At 41.2% G+C, this 22048-nt stretch overlaps 1 protein-coding gene across 3 annotated transcripts in view; it reads right to left on the bottom strand.

Moving 5' to 3' along the window:
• Positions 1-22048, bottom strand: part of ANO6 (anoctamin 6) — a 217323-nt gene that overhangs the window by 12145 nt on the left and 183130 nt on the right. For all 3 annotated transcript variants that reach the window (XM_066258167.1, XM_066258168.1, XM_066258169.1), the window contains 7 exons: positions 21730-21955; positions 20578-20747; positions 19890-19987; positions 15380-15510; positions 8172-8377; positions 2953-3155; positions 1605-1710 (listed from right to left, as the gene is read on the bottom strand). In XM_066258167.1, the coding sequence (XP_066114264.1) occupies positions 1605-1710; positions 2953-3155; positions 8172-8377; positions 15380-15510; positions 19890-19987; positions 20578-20747; positions 21730-21955 (1140 nt within the window). The remainder of the gene's footprint in view (positions 1-1604; positions 1711-2952; positions 3156-8171; positions 8378-15379; positions 15511-19889; positions 19988-20577; positions 20748-21729; positions 21956-22048) is intronic.

Below are 22048 nucleotides of genomic sequence, written 5' to 3'. Positions count from 1 at the left end.
TATTTGATTATTTCAATTTGAGAGAAACCTGCGGTTGAAATTGAAGACACTTTTCTCCAGAGAAGATACACACTTCCTTCTGCCCTGAGACCCCTTTTTTCAGGTTCCTAGCTGAATCCAAGAGTCTCAAGCTCAGCTCTTCCACCTGCTTCTGACCCCAGGCTTGGTCACCTTGAGCTTTTTGATAGAGACACTGATAACAGCACTTTTCTTAGAGTCTTCCTGAACTTCCAGGGTCTTGCTGCTCACCACTTTATTTTAGCCCATTACCTTCTCTTTCTTTCCTCTTGGTTGATTTTCCTCCCTTCTAGTGAGCTCAAAAATGCAAAGGAAACTATGTTTTACGCTGATTGTAAATGTTTTGTAGTGAGATGGCCCCTCACAGTCATCTATGACATCAAAAGCAGAAGTCTAAACACTTTGGTGACTACATATTTGAATATGAATGATTGACTCTTGCTACTTACCAGATACTGTACTTCAGGAATCTACTTATGGTGGGAGGCTGACAATGCAGAATTATTTTCTTCTTTTGTCTGTCAGTGTTTGGTAATTATTAAAAAATACTAGAGAAATGATCAAAGCCAGGTATCTTATCCCACTTGGTTCTTGCTAACAGATTCTGATTTCATTCAGAGCAAACCAAATGCCCCCTGTATTAGCATTCTCTGCTGCTATGAGGACTCCTTTGCTCTCATTCTACCCAATGAGATGCAGCTGGAAGTCTGCTCTGGTGGGGGTAGGGGGGGAGGTCTGGCAAAGCCTTTTCTTTCCTGACAGAAAGGAACAGATATATAGCTAGATTGCTTTTTTTCTTCTCACCCAGGACATAAATGTGTTATCTGGAATTGCAGCTGTCATACTGCAGCCATCAAGTGGCGCTCAATGAGAAAAAACATAGGAGAGCAGAGATATGGTCCTTATATCAGTGAGCTGGTATTGATTCAGCAGCAGTCACCTACCTTCCAGTGAAGTTTATGTGAGAAAAATCAACCCTTATTTGTTTAAGTTACTACAGATGGGTTTCTGTTTCTTCCAGCTAAATGTAATCCTAACTGACCACAATAATCGAGCTATTGCTGAGGCTCTGGAATTTGGTATTTATTCAGTGTTAGAAGTAAAACTGGCTAGATCAATTTCAAATTTATAGCTGCCTTAATCATTTTTTCAGAGCTTGTAAATTTTAGGAATATAAAAAGCATCATAAGAAGGTATATTATAAAAATCAATAAAAAATAATACCACAAATAAAACTATTACAGCAATAAGTTTCTCAAGGGCAGAGATCGTATCTTATTCATTTTGAATAGGCCCTTCTCAGCCTAACATGTACCCCAGGCCCCCCGACAAAGATATTCAATTGATACTTAGCATACAACATGCTTTTAACTTATAAAGCACATAAGCAACTTCATTTAGTTAATGTAAGCTTTATGGGTATTGCCAGGTCAAATGTGATTAATAAAGGTCCTACAATTATTATTAGCAAATGATAAGAACATATTTGTACATTATATGTCAGAGTTGCCAACACTTAAAGCAGATAAAGGGTGTGCAAATATACTGCCTTATAAACTATTTCAAAGAACATATAGTTCTCCTACCTCCGTGACAATGATAAAAGCGAGCTTGGCTGCAATCACGTGCCAATAGTAGATGTTGTGTTTATACTCTTGTGGGTGTCCAGGGGGGTAACGGAAATCACGATACCTGGAAACAAAATGGAGGCAGATCAGGAGATGATTCTTTTTTGATCAAAAGCTATAAACAAGAGCCCATTTGAAAAGAGGTTATATTTAATACAATGGTTTTTAAAATTGGACATCATGTAAATATTCTCCAAGAGTTTAATTTGGTAACAAAATTCAAACAATAGAAAATGATGATAATGACTGATTCCATCTTTGTAAAAAGAGAACAAAAGTATCTTAATTTTTTTTTGCCGGAGCTTTATTCTTGCTGTCTCAAAAGAGTATAACTAAAACAACTGAGTGTATTTTCACAAACATGCTTATAAATTTATTTGTATAATGGTGTCATCAGGGTTCACTCAGCTATGTGGCTCTCTCTCCCTACAGAGAGTACTATCTGCTCGGTATAATTTGCTTACTTATTTCCTTGTTGTCAGATATCATGTGACACTGCTGCTGACAGCGTCTCTCCCTCAGGTACCACATCTCTAATTTTCTTGCTGTAACCCTATCAGACCTACAGGAGTTTAATTACTCTTCAGAATTATGTAAAGCAGATTCAACGTGGAACTCTGAAGAGGATCTGCTGTGTGTAACTGAAATATTTACTTGAGGCTTATTTCTGGTTTCTTGGTTGTGTTGTCTGATTCACAGACTGGTTTGAGGAGTGAAACTAAATAAATTTTAAATCCTCCTTTATGTTTAAGACTGCAATAGAACAAACATATACAATGACCTACAGTCAATAAACTTTATCAATTAGTAATTTAGTTCATGTATATGGTCCACAGTGGATCTCACCAGACATTAAAATCAATGCAGAGCACTTTGGAATGGCTTCAGAGAATACTGCTGGCTAGTCGGAGGTGTTTGCAGTTAGTTCTTCTCTTTGCAATTCTTTGCTGAGTGAAGGTTCTAGTTTGCCATCACTCAGTGTCGTCAGGTTGTGCTCAAATAGTCATAAATGAATTATTTTGCTTTTTGGAACTCTTAGAGTTTCTTCATTTCTAAGATATAAGATTATTCTCCTGGATCAGACTCCTTATAATCATTTGAAATTCTCATCTTTAAATCTTGCTGTATGGTTTGATTTGGAAGCTCAACTCCTAGTTTGTATTAACTTTCATATATTATCCTTTTTAAAGTTTGATTGAAGAGAAAGCTAGGAAGAGATGTCTCTAGCAACTTTATTTAAATGATACTGATTACAACAGAAGTCCCAAAGATGAAGTGCATTTTTAAAAGCATAAGCAGAACTTGCCTGCATGTGGTATGGTTACCCAGCCCAACGTATGGATTTTCCTTGGTTCTGTTTTTGAAGTCCACAATGTTGAAGTAGGAGAGAGTATTGTTGATGTAACCCTCCATGGTGTAGTGGGTGTGGTTCCCATAGGGAGGGACAGAGAAGGACCAGTAATACACCAGGCGAGGGATCATATCTGACGTGAAAGCAATAATCATGGCCTGTGTGGGAGGAAAACAAGAAAGGGGACATTAACTTCGAGCCTTTATAGCTATGGTTAACATGCCAGAATTGTATCATATTTTCATCAGTTGATTGTTTTTAAAACTAAAGATTCAGAAACCTTAATTCTTTCTGAACTGTATCTATAACAAATCGATAGAGTGCATATCCTAAAATCTTTGAGCAGCTGCTTTAAAGTAGAAGAGTTACATTCCTTTTAGTTTTCAATTCCAAGAAATGTCCAGAAGTCTCTCAGTAGCACAAAGGCAGAGGCCTGGTAGTTGCTTGTTAGGTTCTTTAAGTGCAGTAAGAATGACTGTGGACTCTAGTATTGTGGATAACTCAAGAGTTGCTTGCATATAGTGCATGCAAATTATATTTAAAAAAATTAGAATATAAAAAAATTCAATCAACTTTGGAGTTCTATTCGATATAATTTAAATCTTTCATGATTTAGCTGTAGAAAGGCCCTTTTGCATATGTAATATACTAAGGTCAACATTCTAAAATTAATTTGGCTTTATATAATTTCTTTGTAGAGTAAATAATTAATACAAAACTGGTATTTTAATTTTTTGCCTCTTAAAAATAGAATGTAAGCTGCATAAAATATATTTTCCTTGATTTAAGCTCATAATGGCTTTTAATTCATATTTTTTGATATAGTATCTAGAGTTGTTTAGATCAGTCAATAGTCTTGATTTATTTTAAACTGTCAGTTTATACTTATATACGTTGCTTCATTAGAGAGCAATAATTTTTAAGTTAATTAAAATGTACATGGCAAAAAAAAAGAAGAAGAATTTGGATTGTTCCATTCACAAGTTAAGCAATGATGTCTATTTTGTTAGATCTAGTATCTAAGCCTCTAAACTTCCAGAAGATGAAATGGATCAAGTTATGAAAAATTATAAATGATCAAATAACAAAGTTCAGTGTGTTTCCAGATGAAGGGAATATGGGTCGACCCTAAACCTGAGTCTAAACTAGGCAGACATTTATTCAGATGCAAAGTTATTATGAAGAACATGAATTTTTTCTAAACAATTTTAATTTGGGCTTTAAGCTTTCCAATGTATAAAATTGATTTGAAGAGAAAATAAAAAGCATATTTTAATCCAAATTCTACGTGAATAAACAAAGCTAACTGATTCAGTCATTTATTGAAGCAGAAGAAGAGACGTGTTTTTGGCACAATATGACTTTTTAATGCTATTTATCTCAACATATGTTTTAGACACAGTGAGATCACAAGCCAACAAACAAGATCTCAACTCAAGTAAAGCAAAGGAAACAACTAAGGAGCTTTTCTGCTGCAAAATTTCCCACCATGGAGCCTGCTTTGCCATTTCCTGTGGAGTGAAATACTTGTGTTTGTGTGTGTCTGATGGCTGCCTATTGGTGGTGGTGGTGGTGGTGGTGGTGTAAGGTAAGAATATTTTTTCCAGCTTTCAAGTGATTAAAAAATTTTATTTTACTCAATGGTAGCTTTTTATAGAATCACCTGCAGATATGCTTTAGGAAGCTACAAAAATTCTGACAAGGAAGTTATTCTATTATCTTCTGACGAGATAGTTTTTCCTCCTGAATTGAGCTACTTTGAGACATGCTGCAAAAGTACAAATGAATGCAGTGTGCTTCATTTCCCATGCTGATCCAAACACAATTTTCCATTTATATCAAAACAAATTAAAATCAGTCTTCAATAGCAGATGCTCTGGCATGTTACTATGTCAATTCAGCTTATTTAATGAACTAACAGCTTTAAAATTAATGATTACATACCAAACTCCTGCTTAAGGTTAATTCTTATTTCTGGTAGTTCTTCCTTCTTACAGTTGAAAGTTCTATTATGGAAGGTTAGCCTTTCTTGTACACATTAGATTAGGGAGGTACACATTAGGTAGGTGAGGAGATAATAGACATGTATAAGAAAAGGATGCCAGCCCTGGCCGGTTGGCTCAGTGGTAGAGCATCAGCCAGAGTGTGGGTGTCTCAAGTTCAATTCCCAGTCAGGGCACACAGGAGAAGTGACCATCTGCTTCTCCCCCCTCACTCTCTCCTTTCTCTCTTTCGTTCTCTCTCTTCCCTGCAGCCATGGTTTGATTGGTTTGAGCCCATCAGCCCCAAGTGCTGAGAATGGCTCCATGGAGCCTCTGCCTCAGGTGTTAAAAATAGCTTGAGAGCCCTGGCCGGTTGGCTCAGCAGTAGAGCGTTGTCCCAGAGTGTGGAAGTCCTGGGTTCGATTCCGGGCCAGGGTACACAAGAGAAGTGCCCATCTGCTTCTCCCCCCCTCCCCCCCTCCTTCCTCTCTGTCTCTCTCTTCCCCTCCCACAGCCAAGGCTCCATTGGAGCAAAGTTGGCCCAGGCGCTGAGGATGGCTCCATGGCCTCCGCCTCAGGTGCTAGAATGGCTCTGGTTGCAACAGAGTAATGCCCCAAATGGGCAGAGCATTGCCCCCTAGTGGGCTTGCTGGGTGGATCCCAGTCGGGTACATGTGAGGAGTCTGTCTCTCTGCCTCCCTGCTTCTCACTTCAGAAAAATACAAAACAAACAAACAAACAAACAAAAAAGCAGTGTGATTGATTCTAGCATCACCCCCAGACAGGGTTGCTGATTGGATCCTGGTTGGGAAGTTTTTTCTATCCCCTCTTTTTTTACTTGGAAAAGAAGAAAAAAATGGAAAGGATACATAAATTATAAGAAGGAATGAGTACTTGGGTAAGAACCAGCAGCACCAATGAGTGGGGGTGTGTGTGTGCGCACACACTTGTACACACGCATAGAGTAGTCCTGGAATCACAGCCAACACTCCATCTGTGTTAAGGGAGTGAAGCCAGGCTGGGGAGACTAGGAAAAGATGCCTAATACAATCAAACTAGAACGCCTGAGGAATGAGGAGTGTGACACAATTGAGTATTCTGGTTAGTTGAAAGTCAACCAAAAACCCTTTTAGTTTCAAACTTTGTTGCTGAAAATTCTGCTAAAGCACTCAAGTCAAGTTCTGGCCACGCTTAGTATTGTACAGTGTATTGAATGTGACAGATTGGTTCTCTCATGACTGTGAAACTTGAAGGGCCTCAATGTCACAGTTCTGAACATCAGTCTTAATTTTGCAGCACAGTGGACGTTGAAGGTGTGAGCTATTTGGGTGAATGGAAAGTGATAGAACCTAATAGTTGCTTTTTGTGTGTGATCTGCAATTTTCTCCCGGAAGGAGGGATAACATACAATTCAGATAAATTCAGGGTTCCTGGGGGGTGACAGCTGGGTTCCAGATAACTTGTTTTATTGTGTAAAACTGTATGTAACTAACCATGGTCCAGACGTGACTCACTGTCACATTCTGGCGCCTCTAGTTTAGACACCTGTCAAAGTCCACACAGAGTCACTGTTGATGATGAGCGAAGGAGGAGATAAACAGCGGCCGCCAGCGTTCCGTGTGGACCGGGCTCTGTGCATCCTGTGCAATAACTCACCGAATTTCCTCACCATTCTGTGTGGTACAGGGTATTCTTAAAATGCGTGATAGGGAATTATTCAATTTACAAATGATGGACTAAGCTCTGAGTGGTAAGGCCGTGCAGCTGGGAGTGGGATCTTGGGTCAACGCCAGAGTCTGCAGTACTCAGCAACTCCCCCATCCAGGAGCCTGACCACAGGCACTGCCGAATTCTGTTCTGTTCCTACAGCTGCTTGGGGGAACAGGCTAGGGATGGTGGGCAAGAATGGCTGGATTAAGAAATGAAAACTGGGCCCTGGCCGGTTGACTCAGCGGTACAGCGTCGGCCTGGCGTGCAGGAGTCCCAGGTTCGATTCCTGGCCAGGGCACACAGGAGAAGCGCCCATTTGCTTCTCCACCCCTCCCCCTCTCCTTCCTCTCTGTCTCCTGGGGCCGAGGCTCCATTGGAGCAAAGATGGCCCGGGCGCTGAGGATGGCTCTATGGCCTCTGCCTCAGGCGCTAGAATGGCTCTGGATGCAACAGAGCGACGCCCCAGAGGGGCAGAGCATCGCCCCCTGGTGGGCATGCTGGGTGGATCCCAGTCAGGCGCATGTGGGATTCTGTCTGACTGCCTCCCTGTTTCCAGCTTTGGAAAAATAAAAAAAAAGAAACGAAAACTAGGATATAATTTTGTTGGGGACTGTGACCCGGGAGTGAAATAGGCAGTGAAATAAGGGAGGAACTAGCCCTGATGGAAAGACTTCTAGAGCAGGAGGTCCCCCATGAGCTATCATGGGAACTGGTCTGCCTGAGAGCTCCCTGTTGGCTTGTGGAGGGAGGGGGAGAGAGAGACTGTTCGAACATATCCATCATCAATATAGGATGTAAACAACTGAGTTCTGTTCCTTCATATCTGGGATCCAATGCAGGGTATGCTGCTTAGCTAATAACCAGAGAGTGGCTTACAGTAACTAAGGGGTGGGGTGGGGAGGAGAGATGGGACCCACCCTAAATCTGCCTCCTTAGAGACCTCTGCTCTGGGAGACAAGGAAGGGGATACTGACTGAGAATGCACAAAGTGTTTATACCTCATCACCAGACATTTAATATTGTAAGTTGATAATTTGGATAGATGGTAAAATATGGTGGCTATCATTTTAGAGGCCTTATACTCTTAAATGGATAGATTTCTATCTCCATTATAAAGGCACTTTGGATAACTCCTTTCATAGTCATGTGAGGACTGAGTCAGCACTTATTGTTATTACTATTATGTTTCCATTGAATAAAAACTTCAGCAAATGTGCAACAAAAATGTAATGGTTACTCTATTCTTAGCAAATGTCTCTGTAGGAGATTTTGACTTTGTAAGTCATAATTATAAACAAACAAAATACACTTAAAAATAGCAACAATTACAATGATTACAACTACATTGTTTATACACATGATAGCCTTGGCATCTTTCTCTCATTTTAAGAAATATCAAACATTTCATCCCTTAAGTAGTGAGGCTAATGCACTTTAGGACTTTTCAATGCCTTTACCCTGTGAAGCCTTGGTTTTACTCACATTGGTCACCACGGCCAGAATTGCTATTCCTTGCATGATGGGCTGCCACGCTCCGATGTCTTGGGCTTTTTCTGGCACCATGCGTCTATATTGGGTAGTCATTTTCCATGCATCCACTCTTATTTCCAATATATTGTTCACCAGAGCCAACAGAGGGGCCAGTGGAAAAGAGGCCACAAATAAGGTGACAAACCCAAACTGAATAACTGTCAATGAAATGGACACACATCATGGAGTGGTGGAGGGATGGAAAGACAGCACATTTTCCTTTACTCTTGCAAAGAAAGAGAAAGGCAGCAACAAACCAAACCCCAAAGAGAACAGATACTCATGGTACCAATAATGTTTAACAGTGAAAGAATTCAAACAAAACACAAATGTGAGTTCTCTAGGAAAAAGATGAATTATAGCCTATTTCTTTCACATATGTACATCTAATGGGAATATTTAAAAATATTTAATTAACCAAAGTTATTTGCTAGTAAATGAACTAGGACACTCTAAGCATATTATTCATTGTCAATGTTGAAATAATAGAATATTGAAAGGTAATTTGTGATTTAGGATTAAAAAAAGAAAAGTTAAGAAAAATAAGACATGCATCTTTAGAAGACTATGCTTAGAGAATGCTGGAGGAAATACGATGAAAACAGGCACATGTAGCGCATTCAGGGAATTTGAGGTATTGCTACATATCACAGAAAGGTATGTGAGAAATGTGTTTTAACTTAAAATATAATCCTCCTGTACGAATTTTTATGTTGAAGTTGTTGCAGCCTGTGTGGTCACCGTAAGTCTAGATTCAAATGGTGGCTTGGAAGTTCTCTTCTCCTTGTCTGTAATTTATGTGGTGTATACTGCGTTATTCTTCGCAGTTTCAGACCCTTCCCTTCTAACTGGTAGACCTTAAAGTAAACTAGCACAGGTATGTGTGAGACTGTGGATGAGAGAAAATGTACATCCCCTTAGGGCTCCTGCTTAGACAAAGGGGCAGGGCCGACTCCTGCCAAGAAGAGCAAGGCTGTGGAGGCGTGGCAGGGCAGGAGGAGCTGGGCATTGTTTCTGGTCTCAGAGGCTGAGATATGTTTTGCAGAAAAGAAGACATGCAGGCGGGAGAGGTCATACTCCGGAATATCAGATAAGCAAGGACCCGAGTTAGTGATGTCATAGCGTCAGCAGCATAGCATCAAGCATGATGTCAACGTCTGTGTCTATGGCTCATCTCACTCTAAACTAACTCATCCACCTCCAGGGGCCAGGCCAAGGACAGGAATGAGTGGAGTGGGTAGAGTCAACTGTGGTAAACTGGTAAGTGCATGTCTTAATGAAAGGGACCACTCCCAGTTGCCAGATCTCAATAATCAAGAGAAGCCAGAAATTACGACTGTATTAGCAATAAACTCAGCTAAAAATCCCCCCAAAACCCCCAAAAAACAACACATACTATTTATGACAACAAAAGCACAGACTATTTATAAATAAATTAGTGAGGAATGTTAAGACTGTTATGTTGACTTAAAAAATAATAAAACAAATAATGATGAATGAATAAATGCTGGACTGTGTCATACTCTTAATTGGCAACCTCAAGTTTGAAATTAACATTAGAGCACAAATTTAGTTAACCCCAAATTTGTTTAAGAAAAAAAGCTGAAAGGTGATGCTAAAATTCTTCAAGAAATATACACAAATACCTTTAAAATAATGAAGGATGTCTACACGGACAGTATTAGGACTGCTGACAATAAAATGAAACCAGGTTGATGAGGTATTTATAGTATAATGCTCTGATCACTGATAGAAGAGGCACATTAATGGATAGTATGAGTTAAACAGAACAGATGCAGAGATTCATGGGATTTTGATGTATTATAAAAGTAATACTTCAAATCAGTAGATTCAGGTATGGAGCAATTAGCTCCACACTGGAAACATGGTATAGAGTCCTCACTTTTGACACCGAGATAAATTCCAGATGGTTTAATCTCTTCTGATAGTCAACTGAGAAGAACTTTTCTAAACTTTTGAAAGCAAGGAAGCAAGCAAGAAAGGACATATCAATTTATTGCAGCAAGGCAAAAAACACCCATTGGAAAAACAAAAATAACCCTAGCCTAGAACTTTTTTTTCACAACCTACATTGCTCTCTCTCACTTCCCAAGCTTTCTTCGTCACTTCAAAGTCAAGTCTCTTGAAGTACCTACACTGATTACACTGGGGAACAAAATTTTTGCTGCATCCACAAAAACAATTGTTCTTACCTCATTCAGATGTGCTGATCGCAAATCTGACATTAGTTTTTCTCTGTAAGCTACAGTTTTTTTTTGCAATTCAAGATTTTAGGTTTTCATCTTATTGTAAAATTTTCAACATTTAGTTTAACATAATGAAGTAGAATGTCTTCTTGGGCATCATCTTTGTGAAAATATAATAATTCATATAATGCAGTAAATACACTAATACATTAAAAGATATGACTGCATCAGAATTTGTCTACAATTTCAAAACAGAACATATTAAGACACTTATTTTAATCATAAAATCTGCGTGAAACTTATTTAAATTCTATTCAGGCAAAAATTTGCGTTTGTAGCTCTTGGGTTTGTGTACTTGTTGAGGACAATCTATTTGATGTTCCAGCAGTAGTCTGCCATCATATTTCTGTCCCATCGCCCCTGATAACGCTCTTCCATCATCTTCAGATCTTGATGAAAGCGTTCTCCCTGCTCATCACTGACAGCTTCCAGATTTTCGGGAAACTTATCAAGGTGACTGTTCAGGAAGTGAATCTTTTTATTTTTTAAATTTGTGGAAAATGACTTTATTATGTTGAATCTTCCAGTCTATCAAAGTGGTATACCCTCCATCACGCATCTCTGTTTGGAGTTGTGTAGTTTTTTATCACACAAGTCATGCATATTTATTGTTTAATTTATATATAAATATTTCATTATTGAGCGAATGTAAATAGTATTAGGTTTTAAGTTTCAGTTTCTGCTTATTCATTGCTCATCTATAGAAAGACAACTGATTTTTTTGTGTTGATCTGGTATCCTGGGACCTTTAATAGTTAGTGGGCTGTTTCGTATTGAGGGGCCGCTGGCACCCCTCACCCCCGAGCTTCCTGAACTGCCACCCCCACCCCTGCTCCCAGGGGATTGTTGGGTAAACAGGTGGTGTTTTTTAGGTTTGCTCATTTGTATTGAGGGGCTGCTGCCCCTTGTCCCCACATGCTTCCCCAACCACCCTGTGAGCCCCCCCCCCCCGCGTGCTTCCCACCCAGGAAGTGAATCTTAATGCTCATGCAACATCCAATGTCGCGGAAAGCCAACAGCATCCTTTGAACCAGAAGTTCATAGTTTTCTGCTTTTTTGTTGCCAAGGAAGTTCTTTGTAACTGCCACAAAAGACTGCCATGCTGCTTTCTCCTTATTCATTTTCTTGGCAAATTCTTCATCACGTATGAGGGTTCAAATTTGAGGTCCATCAAATATACCTCCTTTTATCTTCTCGAAAGACAAGCAAGGAAAAGCAGAAATAATATGTTGAAAGCATTCACTTTCTCTATTCAAAGCCTGAACAAATTGATTCATTTAGCCAAGTGTGATGTGAAGTGGGGGGAAAATGATCCTGTCTTGATTAACTACAGGTTCATTCACAGTATTTTGTATCCCTACTTCCAGAGCTTCACGTTTCGGCCACTCCTTCTGTGTCCAGTGCTTCTCCTGAGCTCGGCTGTCCCACATACACAGAAAGCAAGGATACATCGTGAAACCTCTCTGTTGTCCTAGCAGGAAATTTACCATTTTAAGATCCACACAAATGATCCAGTTATGCTCTTCATACTTCAGAAAGTCGAGGACAATTTTTATGTCATTCTTACTAAGTCATTCAGTTTGGGTTGGCTAAACTGCTGAGGGGTTAATGACTGCTTGGCATCAGAAGAAGACCCTTCAGATTCTACAACCATTTCCTCATGCATCTTATCAAAATACACTTGATCACCATGTTCACTTTCTTCATCCTTAGAAGAAATAAAACCTTTGAAAACTGGAACCGGGATTGTCTCAGAGTGTAGGATAGGTTGTATTGCTGAAGAAATATTAGGATATGCGATCATATGCCGTTTTTTCTTGCCGATGCCCTTGTATGGATCAGACAGAAATAACAGTCCCTGCTGTGGTCCTTAGGTTCATGCCAAACCATGGAATACCAAAAGGCATTCCTTTGCGTTTTCCTTTTGTCCAGTCACGAAGCATTTCCTCACAATTATGACACACAATATGAGGAGCCCAATTCTTGTCTTGATTGCCAAAGGGAACTTGAAAATAGGCAATATATGCACGTGTCACAAATGATGAAATATTGTGCCTTTGACGAAGAAGTGTGTAACAGCCACATATATAACAGAAGGTGTCAGGACTATTCTTACATTTACACCTACTTGAAGAAGCCATGATTCAATCTTAAAATAAAATAAGAGGGTATTTTTATCAGATAATAATTTTTTACATTTAAAAACAACTATAATTATGTAAAAGTGATGTTTGTAAAACATTAATTGCCTTGTGGTTATGTTCAATCCAAGAGTTGTTGCCCTTTAACTCCAATTTAAAAAACCAATGCATGCCATTAACTGTAACAAAAAAATTAAAATTGCATAAAAACTAGAGCATGCACCAAAAAAAAGGATTTCAGATTTGGAATCAGCGATGAAGAAATATATAGAAACAGTTCTAAAATCTCATGCAACAGAAAATGAAAAAAAAATTGTTCCCCAGTGTTATTTCTCCTCCACATGTGCCCTCCCAGAAGCTCTGCCCCCTGCACTCAGGGCTGCGCGAGGGTCGTCTTGCTCGCTCTGCTTGGGCTGCCTGTTCCAGAGCCCTGTACACTTCTGACACGGCTAAACACTAAACATTTCCCTCTCTGTGGAATGTTTTCTTCCCCTTGATTTTTTTTTTTTTAATTTTAAAGAGCCAAGGAGTATGTGTATTACTGTGTGTGTGTGTATACACACACATAAAAATACATCTATATATTTATATACATACACACAATTTAAAAAAATTGGCTATCTAGCTACAGTGCCTTTTCCATTTTGGACAGCTCGTCCTACAAAGAGAGGACACATGATGCAGGTGGCGGACAGAAGCAGAGCAGAGATAGGGGAGGGGGAGGAACACACAACAGGTTTCACTCTAGAGCTGAACACAGAAGAACAGACTGCCTGCTCTTAGAAGCTGATGAATTTTTCTAATTCATTAGGTATTATTTGGAGAATAGGGAAACTATCAATAGTTAAGGAATATAAAAAGATCTATCTTGGCCCTGGCCAGTTGGCTCAGTGGTAGAGCATCGGCCTAGCGTGCGGAGGACCCGGGTTCGATTCCCGGCCAGGGAACACAGGAGAAGCGCCCATTTGCTTCTCCACCCCTCTGCCGCGCCTTCCTCTCTGTCTCTCTCTTCCCCTCCCACAGCCAAGGCTCCATTGGAGCAAAGATGGCCCGGGTGCTGGGGATGGCTCTGTGGCCTCTGCCTCAGGCGCTAGAGTGGCTCTGGTCGCAACATGGCGACGCCCAGGATGGGCAGGGCGTCGCCCCCTGGTGGGCAGAACGTCGCCCCATGGTGGGCGTGCTGGGTGGATCCCGGTCGGGTGCATGCGGGAGTCTGTCTGACTGTCTCTCCCTGTTTCCAGCTTCAGGAAAAAAAAAAAAAAAAGAAAAAAAAGATCTATCTTTTCTTATAAGGTGGGTGAGGCCAAATTATTTATTTTAACAGCACTAGGAAGCTATAAAAGTCATAGCAACTTTTCCCCACAACAAACTATGTAATTTTTCCTTTCAATGTCATTTCACTAACTAACTACAGGAAAAGAACCGTTTTATTTTCCCAAGCTTTTTTGGTGCTAAGATAATGAATGATATCCTGCCCAAGAATGTTATTAGTAATGTTGATAACAGCTCCATAAGAAATATTTATAATTATGAGTCATTTTAGAATAACAGGTAATTGTCTTGAAGGCCTTTTGAAAATAACCAGAATAAACATAGTTTCTGCAGTACGTATGGCAGCTACACCCCTAATCAAATCTGGTCCCAAACATAACACAAGCAGACAGGAAACCCAGATCAGACTCAAAGCTACAGAGCACTGTTGACTGAAGAAGCTATAAGATGCCTCTTTGATTCACCAGAGGAAGCAGAGGTGTTTCCATGTATAATGTATATTTTTAAAAGCAATTACTTTATATATAGAATGTGGTTTAATAAAAGCTGCCCTCTCTCTCTGCAGACTTGTAAAGAGGAATCACAAAGGATGACTCTGCAAACACAAATCCCTTTGCATAAAATCAGGCCTGTCAACCACAATGGCATGCCTCCTCTTCTATTCTCCTAAGTTTAAGAAAATTGTAATTCAACGTAATGGGTAGCTGAGAGGGTGCAGATACAAAACATGAACATTCTTAGCCTCCTATTAGATGTAAGCATGCCATGCGTAATAGAAAAGATGGTGTTTCCTATGGAAATCTATTTTAAGATGCATCCATTTAAAGACAACTGAAAGCTCAAAATCAAGTTCAAATGAAGAGAAACAGAGTCCAAGCAAATGTTCCAAAAATGGACAGAAATCATCAAGGAGGAGAAGACTTGTACTAACTCTTAATTCTGGACCAGCAAAATGGTTCTGAATTCGATCCATTGATTTGTCATAAGGTCACTAAAGGAAGCAGGCAGAAACCACTGGCCAGAAGAAATAGATATGCTGTCAATGTGCTGTGCCAGGGGGGAGCCCTGTGATGAGCAGCAACGTGTCCCTCCCACGGGACCTCTGCAGAGGCTGCTGACACGACTCGCTGTGGAGCGCCGCCAGCATGGACTCCAGCCCCAGCTAAATCCCATCTAATAATAGTTTTGCATTCGTTCTTAGACAACATGGTTAGCATGCTCTGAGAATTCATGGTGAAGATGTACCTCAATTAACTATTCCATTTCAGCGGAAGTAAATCCTCAGCTTTGGACAACACAAATACTGACAAAGATACACACAGTCACCTTAGTTGAGAGCCAAATTGTATAGTTTTCTCTAGTGGAGCAACACCCCATTTAAATATGCTAGGTAATTATTTGGCTTGATAATCACGACTTTTGGGATCCAAATTATGCTCCAATATAATTTATGTCACCTAAAATTTTATTTATGACTTACTCATTTCAAGATATTCATAAAATAATCCCAGTCGGCCCATGAGTTGCAGATGGTAGTCCTGTTCCCATCGCGGAGTTATCTTTTCTGAGCCTGAAACGGTGCGACAGCGTCCAATTAGATTCTTGATCCAGCTGCCAAAAGGATCAAATGATTAATTAGAACATTAACTGACCAAGCCCATAAATGTACTTAGTGACTTCTCAAGCTGAATACATAATCTTCCCAATAAATAATTTTGTATTATCATGCTAAATTGTTTACTTCTGCTGTCGTGCCCCCAAATATTTTGAAAAATAGTACTGAGCCGCACCTCAGTCTATCAAAATTGTAACTGTTACTTTTTCTCTTGGCTCCTTTTCATGTGGGCAGTTTAGTTTTTTAAAAGATACTTTCTCGCATTTGATTAAATTTAGTTTTTCTCACTTCCATGCTATTATCCAAAATGGTCTTTCTAGAGAAAATAAAGAAGACAGACATGGCATTTGAGCTGGTCAGTGCTGTGGAGAAAAGTCAAGTAGGAGAAGGTGTGGTGAGTGCTTGGGGTGCATCTGTGCTAGGGAGACGGATATGGTGGCAGGGATAGCCTCATAAGAGAGACGTTTGAAAAGAGATACTAAGAAGGCACAGGGACAAGCAGGGAGGTTAGGAGACCACTGTGTGGATGAGGGTGTGTTTTCCTCAAAGGGAATTAGAGAGCCACTGAGGGACACTGAGAGGAAGTGACAGAGTCTGCCATTAGATAAAAAAGGGCCAAGAACCGATTCTAAGCTGAACAGATCAAGGACCAGAGACATGCTACAGTTCCTCAAAGAAACTGTGCAGGGCTGGGAGGAAATGGTTTCCGCTGTGGCCCAGTGCTCCGCCCACTGCTGGACACAGTCCCCACCGCGCTGTCTGTGGTCTCTTTTTCTATGTTGCATTTTTCTTTTTCTCCTCAAAGCCTTGTAGGCCAGATAAACACTCCCCACCCCCTTTTATGACAATTTATCCTGAAAAGAAATGGGAACTGGTGGTGACATGAGATGTGCACCTGGAGAAGAGACCGTTGTCCCCTAAAGCAACAGTGGCTTGTGGTTTCCCCGTGGAGTTCATTAGAGGAGGCGCCAGAGCAACCAGCAACGTGAGATACAGACACGCACACCTGACTAAGCTTCGGCTGGTTAAACCACACGTGTGCATGGATTCCACGTGCGGACACTGAGAAGGCTTCACACTGGTGTGAAGACAGTTGTTTATACTGCATGTGTATGTGTGCGCACAGAGTGCAAGGTAGGACTAGCTCACAACTAGCTCCCCGTGCCGGGTGTCCCACTGCTATGATCTCGGCACTCATTTGACACTGACCGCTCCCCAAGGTTCACTCGGGAGATTTTTCTACAACAGAACATGCTCCCAGCTTCACAGTCGTTCCCCATTTCTTTCTCTTCTGTGACATGACAGACAGAGCAGAAGACTGTGGAAAGTGGAGGGGATATGGACTCAGACACCCCATCTCTCTGAATCCACACTTTATTGCCTATTCACTATTTAATTTTGGTCAAGTTCAAATAAAATGGAGTGATAAAACCTACACTGCTCAGAGTGGCTGCCAAGATGAAATGATTCAAAACAGGCACAGCACTTAACATACTTCATAAGACATCAAAACCCACGGCATGAGGGTTTTGTTTTTATTTAATTTTTTTTTAATCTATCCAGGTTAATGGGCTGAGGCCAAATGCAAATACAGCCGACGTTATTTAGAATCCTGGCTTGGGGACAGTGCTGTCCGAATCGGCAGATCCCACTCCTGCACTCACAAGAACGACAGAATGGTACTCGCTAGTGCTTCTTCCTAGGCTCCAACCCAAAGCTCTGTAATCAGTCAAGTCTGGGGATTGGCAGTTCTACAGACATTCCAGGGGGCTGGTGACACAGGTGGCATGGAGGTCCATACAGGTCCATCACCCTTCATGATCTCTAAACTTGAGCTTATCAATTTTGATTGGTTTATTTTTTTTGCTCTGCCTCACACTTCCAGCCTCTGCCTCTTGCTGAATCTTCTCCAGGGTCCAGAGAAGCAGATCTTTCACTATGGGGGCCCTGAATCCATCACCCTTTGGATTCAGGCTGAAACTTCTGTTCTGGCAGCCCCTTGCATGACTGACTCATCTGGTGCTTCCCCTCTGTGCTGTCCTCCCTCCCCTCACCCATAATAGGTCATATTAGAAGTCTTTCTGAATGGCTTTCCTTCCTGAGCTGCAGACTCTAAGCCCCTTGTTCAGTTCTTCTGAACTGAACCGCTTGTCTGTAGAAGGAAATTTTCGGCTGTAGTCCATTCATCACCGTCCTTAGTCTTTTGGGCTTTCTACTGGGTTACAATTCCAGTGCAGGAACATCAATCTTGACTGCACATGAGAACCGCCCGGAGACACTTCTTCCTCTAGCCAGGGCTGGAAGCTTCTTCCCTCTAGCAGGGGTCACAAATAATTTTCTTAGGAGTTTACTGTGTATATTAGTGTAATAGCATCATAAGTAGTTGCTCTTTACTAAGTCTTTTTTTTTTTAATTCAGTGAGAGGAGGAGGTAGAGAGACAGACTCTCACATGAGCCTGACCAGGATCCACCCCAGCAAGCCCACTATGGGGTGATGCTTTGTGCACTGGGGGCGTTGCTCCATTGCTCAACAACTGAGGTCTTCTTAGCACCTGAGGTGGAGGCCAGGGAGCCATCCTCAGGGCCCAGGGCCAAATTGCTCCAATCAAGCCATGGTTGCAGGAGAGGGAGGGAGAGAGAGAAAGAGAGAGAAAAAGAGAGAGAAGCGAGAGGGGGAGGGGTGGAGAAGCAGATGGGTGCTTCTCTCGTGTGCCCTGACTGGGACATCCACATGCTGGGCCAATGCTCTACCACTGAGCCAGCTGTCCAGGGCCTCCTAAGTCCTTATTAGGTGTATAGCACAGCATGAAACACTTGAGCCCTCATTTTCCCTTTGTATCTTCATTATCACATTTAATCCACATAGTACAGATAATCCTCATTTCTGTTTAGAACATTTTATTCTATTCCCACTTGCTAGTTTTGAACACAAGTATCCATTACTACCTGAATCTATTTCCTTTCTGAGTTTGCTGTTTCTGAAATTAAAAAGCAAGCCTGGCTAGTATTTAGGGCCTGTATTTAGGGCTCTTATTGTAGGTCTCTCATTCATCCTCCAGCCAAATCATAAAATATCCCTTCTCAAGGTAACAGTTCACTTTTCTTATAGTTGTGCATACCCATTGTGGAAAATACAGAAAACATATAAAGGAAGAAAATTACAGTCATCCCTTTATCTAAACTTTGACCAAAGGACAATGATGTTGGCATTCTGGATATTTAACTTTAATTTTTTCCTTAACATTTTATGATAAAAATGTCTCTGGAGTTGCTTAATTCAGAAATTGCACTAGCTTTTTGTCAAGTGTGAACAGAATAAAAGTCCCAAAAATGCCTCAAATACTAAGTGAGGCTGGGAAGGCCAGAGAGCTGTGAGCCTACCATCTGCGTCCATCAAACAATTCTGTTAACTTACTAATGTTATGGATTTGAAGCATATGAGTCACTCATTCACTCAACTGGTGCTGAGACTGCCCACTGCAGCCCAGGTGCTGCTCAAGGTGCTTGAGAGACCCCACTGGAACCTCGACCTGCTGTTTCATGTACACCAAGAACCTCATCAGGTGGGGGTAGGGGCGGAAGAAGGTGTATTTATAGTGCAGTTCATTTCACTATGCTCTTTTCAACATATTGAAATGGCTTGAAAACAGCTGCTGACTTATAAGGCTCTTCTCTCCCTTCCTACATATTCTTGGGATGGGTATGGGTTGGGGTAGCAAGAGGAGCTAATATATTTTTGGCATTTTAGAATTTTGTATGAAAAAGGTTAGAAGGAAACTGGCACCTATCCACAGAGAAGAAGCAGTGACGGGAAGGGCCCGAGTCACTCTCTAGTTTGGCTAACACTTAGTATTTCCAGTTTTCAAAGAGAGGAAGGCCTGACCTGTGGTGGCACAGTGGATAAAGCATCGACCTGGAATGCTGAGGTTGTCGGTTCAAAACCCTGGGCTTGCCTGGTCAAGGTACATATGGGAGTTGATGCTTCCTGCTCCTCCCCCCTTCTCTCTCCCTTTCTCTCTCTGCTCTCTCTCTAAAAATGAATAAATAAAATCTAAAAAAAAAATTATCTCTCAAAGAGAGGAAAGATCATTCAAAACACATGGCCTAAATATTTCAGGTCAGGAGTAGAAATATCAGAGGGCAAAGTTCAGGTCACTGTAATTTGCAGCAATGGGCTTACTTGAAATGCAGGTGTAAACACAGACATGTTTACACTGTTTGTTGGACCATCTTGTCCGAAGAGCTTTAATAAGCACAGAGTCCACTGCCCCTTAGAGGTAGGCATGCAGCTATGCGGACATGTAGGCAAATGACTTGGTTGGGTGGGCGTGTCATCCCCTGTCCTATGTCCCAGGTTCGACAACTTAATACTCACGGAAGTAACACCTCCTGTATGTTATTCCAGATTGCTTTTCCTCCCATGATTATTATCAGCTGCGTTGTCAGTTCAAGGAGACAGCCGCCAGGGTCACACTGGAATATTAAAAAGAAAATCTCATTGTAATTTTAGATGGCTCTACCATGAAACAGAGTCACTAATTTTAATTTTCATGATATTCTCTTTAGGCTAAAAAAAAAATTTAAGAATATACAATGAGCCCTGGCCGGTTGGCTCAGTGGTAGAGCGTCGGCCTGGCGTGCGGAAGTCCCAGGTTCGATTCTCGGCCAGGGCACACAGGAGAGGCGCCCATCTGCTTCTCCACCCCTCCCCCTCTCCTTCCTCTCTGTCTCTCTCTTCCCCTCCCACAGCCAAGGCTCCATTGGAGCAAAGATGGCCCAGTGCACTGGGGATGGCTCTGTGGCCTCTGCCTCAGGCGCTAGGATGGCTCTGGATGCAACAGAGCGATGCCCCAGAGGGGCAGAGCATTGCCACCTGGTGGGCATGCCGGGTGGATCCCAGTCGGGCACATGCGGGAGTCTGTCTGACTGCCTCCCCGTTTCCAGCTTCAGAAAAATACAAAAAAAAAAAAAAGAAAATACAATGAAGAAACTGTTCCCTGGGCAACCGAGAGAAAACACGAAGCAGCTTAACTTGTCAACAGAATACAATTCTATATTCATACCTCTTCGTTTCTGTATTTTCCCAGCCAGTAAACTGGATCTCCAGGATAACCTACAAACTTGCCCTTAAAGAATGCAATGTAGAAACACGAGGAGTAGTAGTTGACAAACTGGAATAAGAACATCTTCATGGTCAGGCTGTTCTCATAATCAGTCTGGGTCCTTGGGAGTTCTGTAGTTGAAGCAAAGAGGTAAGTTTTAAAAATTGTGAGTAGCTATGAGACCCTTATCAAAGACACTGATATGTGAGTTACAACATTAAAAATATACCAATTCACACTGTTTCCATCTAAGCTGTTTTGAATTCCTTAATATAGCTACCGTGTTAATTCAAGTTTACACATTGTTATGAGAGCTTCTTCCCCACAAATACAAAATCCCACATGGCAAAAAATATTCAACTCTTCCTTAAAATTTACAAGCACAGTGTTATCAGATGGGCAAGAATAATATGCTCAAGTCTTTTCTAAAGTAGATGTTGAAGAAAACAAACAAAACAAGGGTTGACTTGCTAGAAGCAATTGGGGAAGATACACCATCCTCCTAGTTTAGAATTTAAATTGGGTTGATCATTTGCAGAACATGACCGCTGAGCGGACCATACCATTTGGAGAAGAACCCAGGCAGAAGCAGCGTGTGGGAAGCATTTAACTCTGACCACAAAGCAGCTGCCTGGGATACAAGCCAGAGAGAAGACACATTTATTACAGAAGCCAGAGCTGATGAGAACAGAGCTATGTTAATCCGAGCAGACTGGGAGAAGACATGCGGCAGCAGCACGATCACCGTCCACTCAGCACCGGAGGAGCATATCTGTCCCTGGAACCATGACCCTATTCCACTTATTTGCAATAAAGAGACTATTTACTTTCAACAATGGGGTACATGATGTAATGTAATTGAAAATATTATTCAGCACTGATCTGTTTATCCAAAGCTTGGACATTATAATGACTGTCTTTGCTTTGTCCCTTTTACTAATGCAAAGCTGTACATAATTTACTTCCCAGACAGGCTACAGAAAATATGTTTGCACTTGAAATTTTCTAAATAATGTAATATGCTGGAACTGAAATGCCTAAAAGATACAATCTCCATCTTTACCAGGTTCCAAAAATGTCGTAGAAATGACCTAAGCTATAGCAGGAACTTACCAAAATTAGTAATCATGATTGCGACTTTCTCATAGATGGTGTTGAGAATCATGATGATGACAAAGCTGATGACGGACGCAGTGATGGACGTGGCCGTGTGCGGAGTCAGGTACCTCTGGATCGGGTCTGCTCCAGTCACATTCTTGGGAAGTTTTGTAGAAAACACAATGAACACAGAAAGTCTGTAGACAATGATACCGATCACTGAAGCAATGATCAGTAGAATCTGAAAACACAACAAACACAGCAGCGTGAGATTCACCAATAATCATATTTTTACACAGAAAAACTGGCCCTGTGCTTTAAATGGACAAGGCGC

This window comes from Saccopteryx bilineata, chromosome 2, assembly GCF_036850765.1.
Source record: "Saccopteryx bilineata isolate mSacBil1 chromosome 2, mSacBil1_pri_phased_curated, whole genome shotgun sequence".
Classification (NCBI taxonomy): Eukaryota; Metazoa; Chordata; class Mammalia; order Chiroptera; family Emballonuridae; genus Saccopteryx; species Saccopteryx bilineata.
The sequence above is the reverse complement of the archived record's forward strand: the minus strand, read 5'-3'. Positions and strand labels throughout refer to the sequence as shown.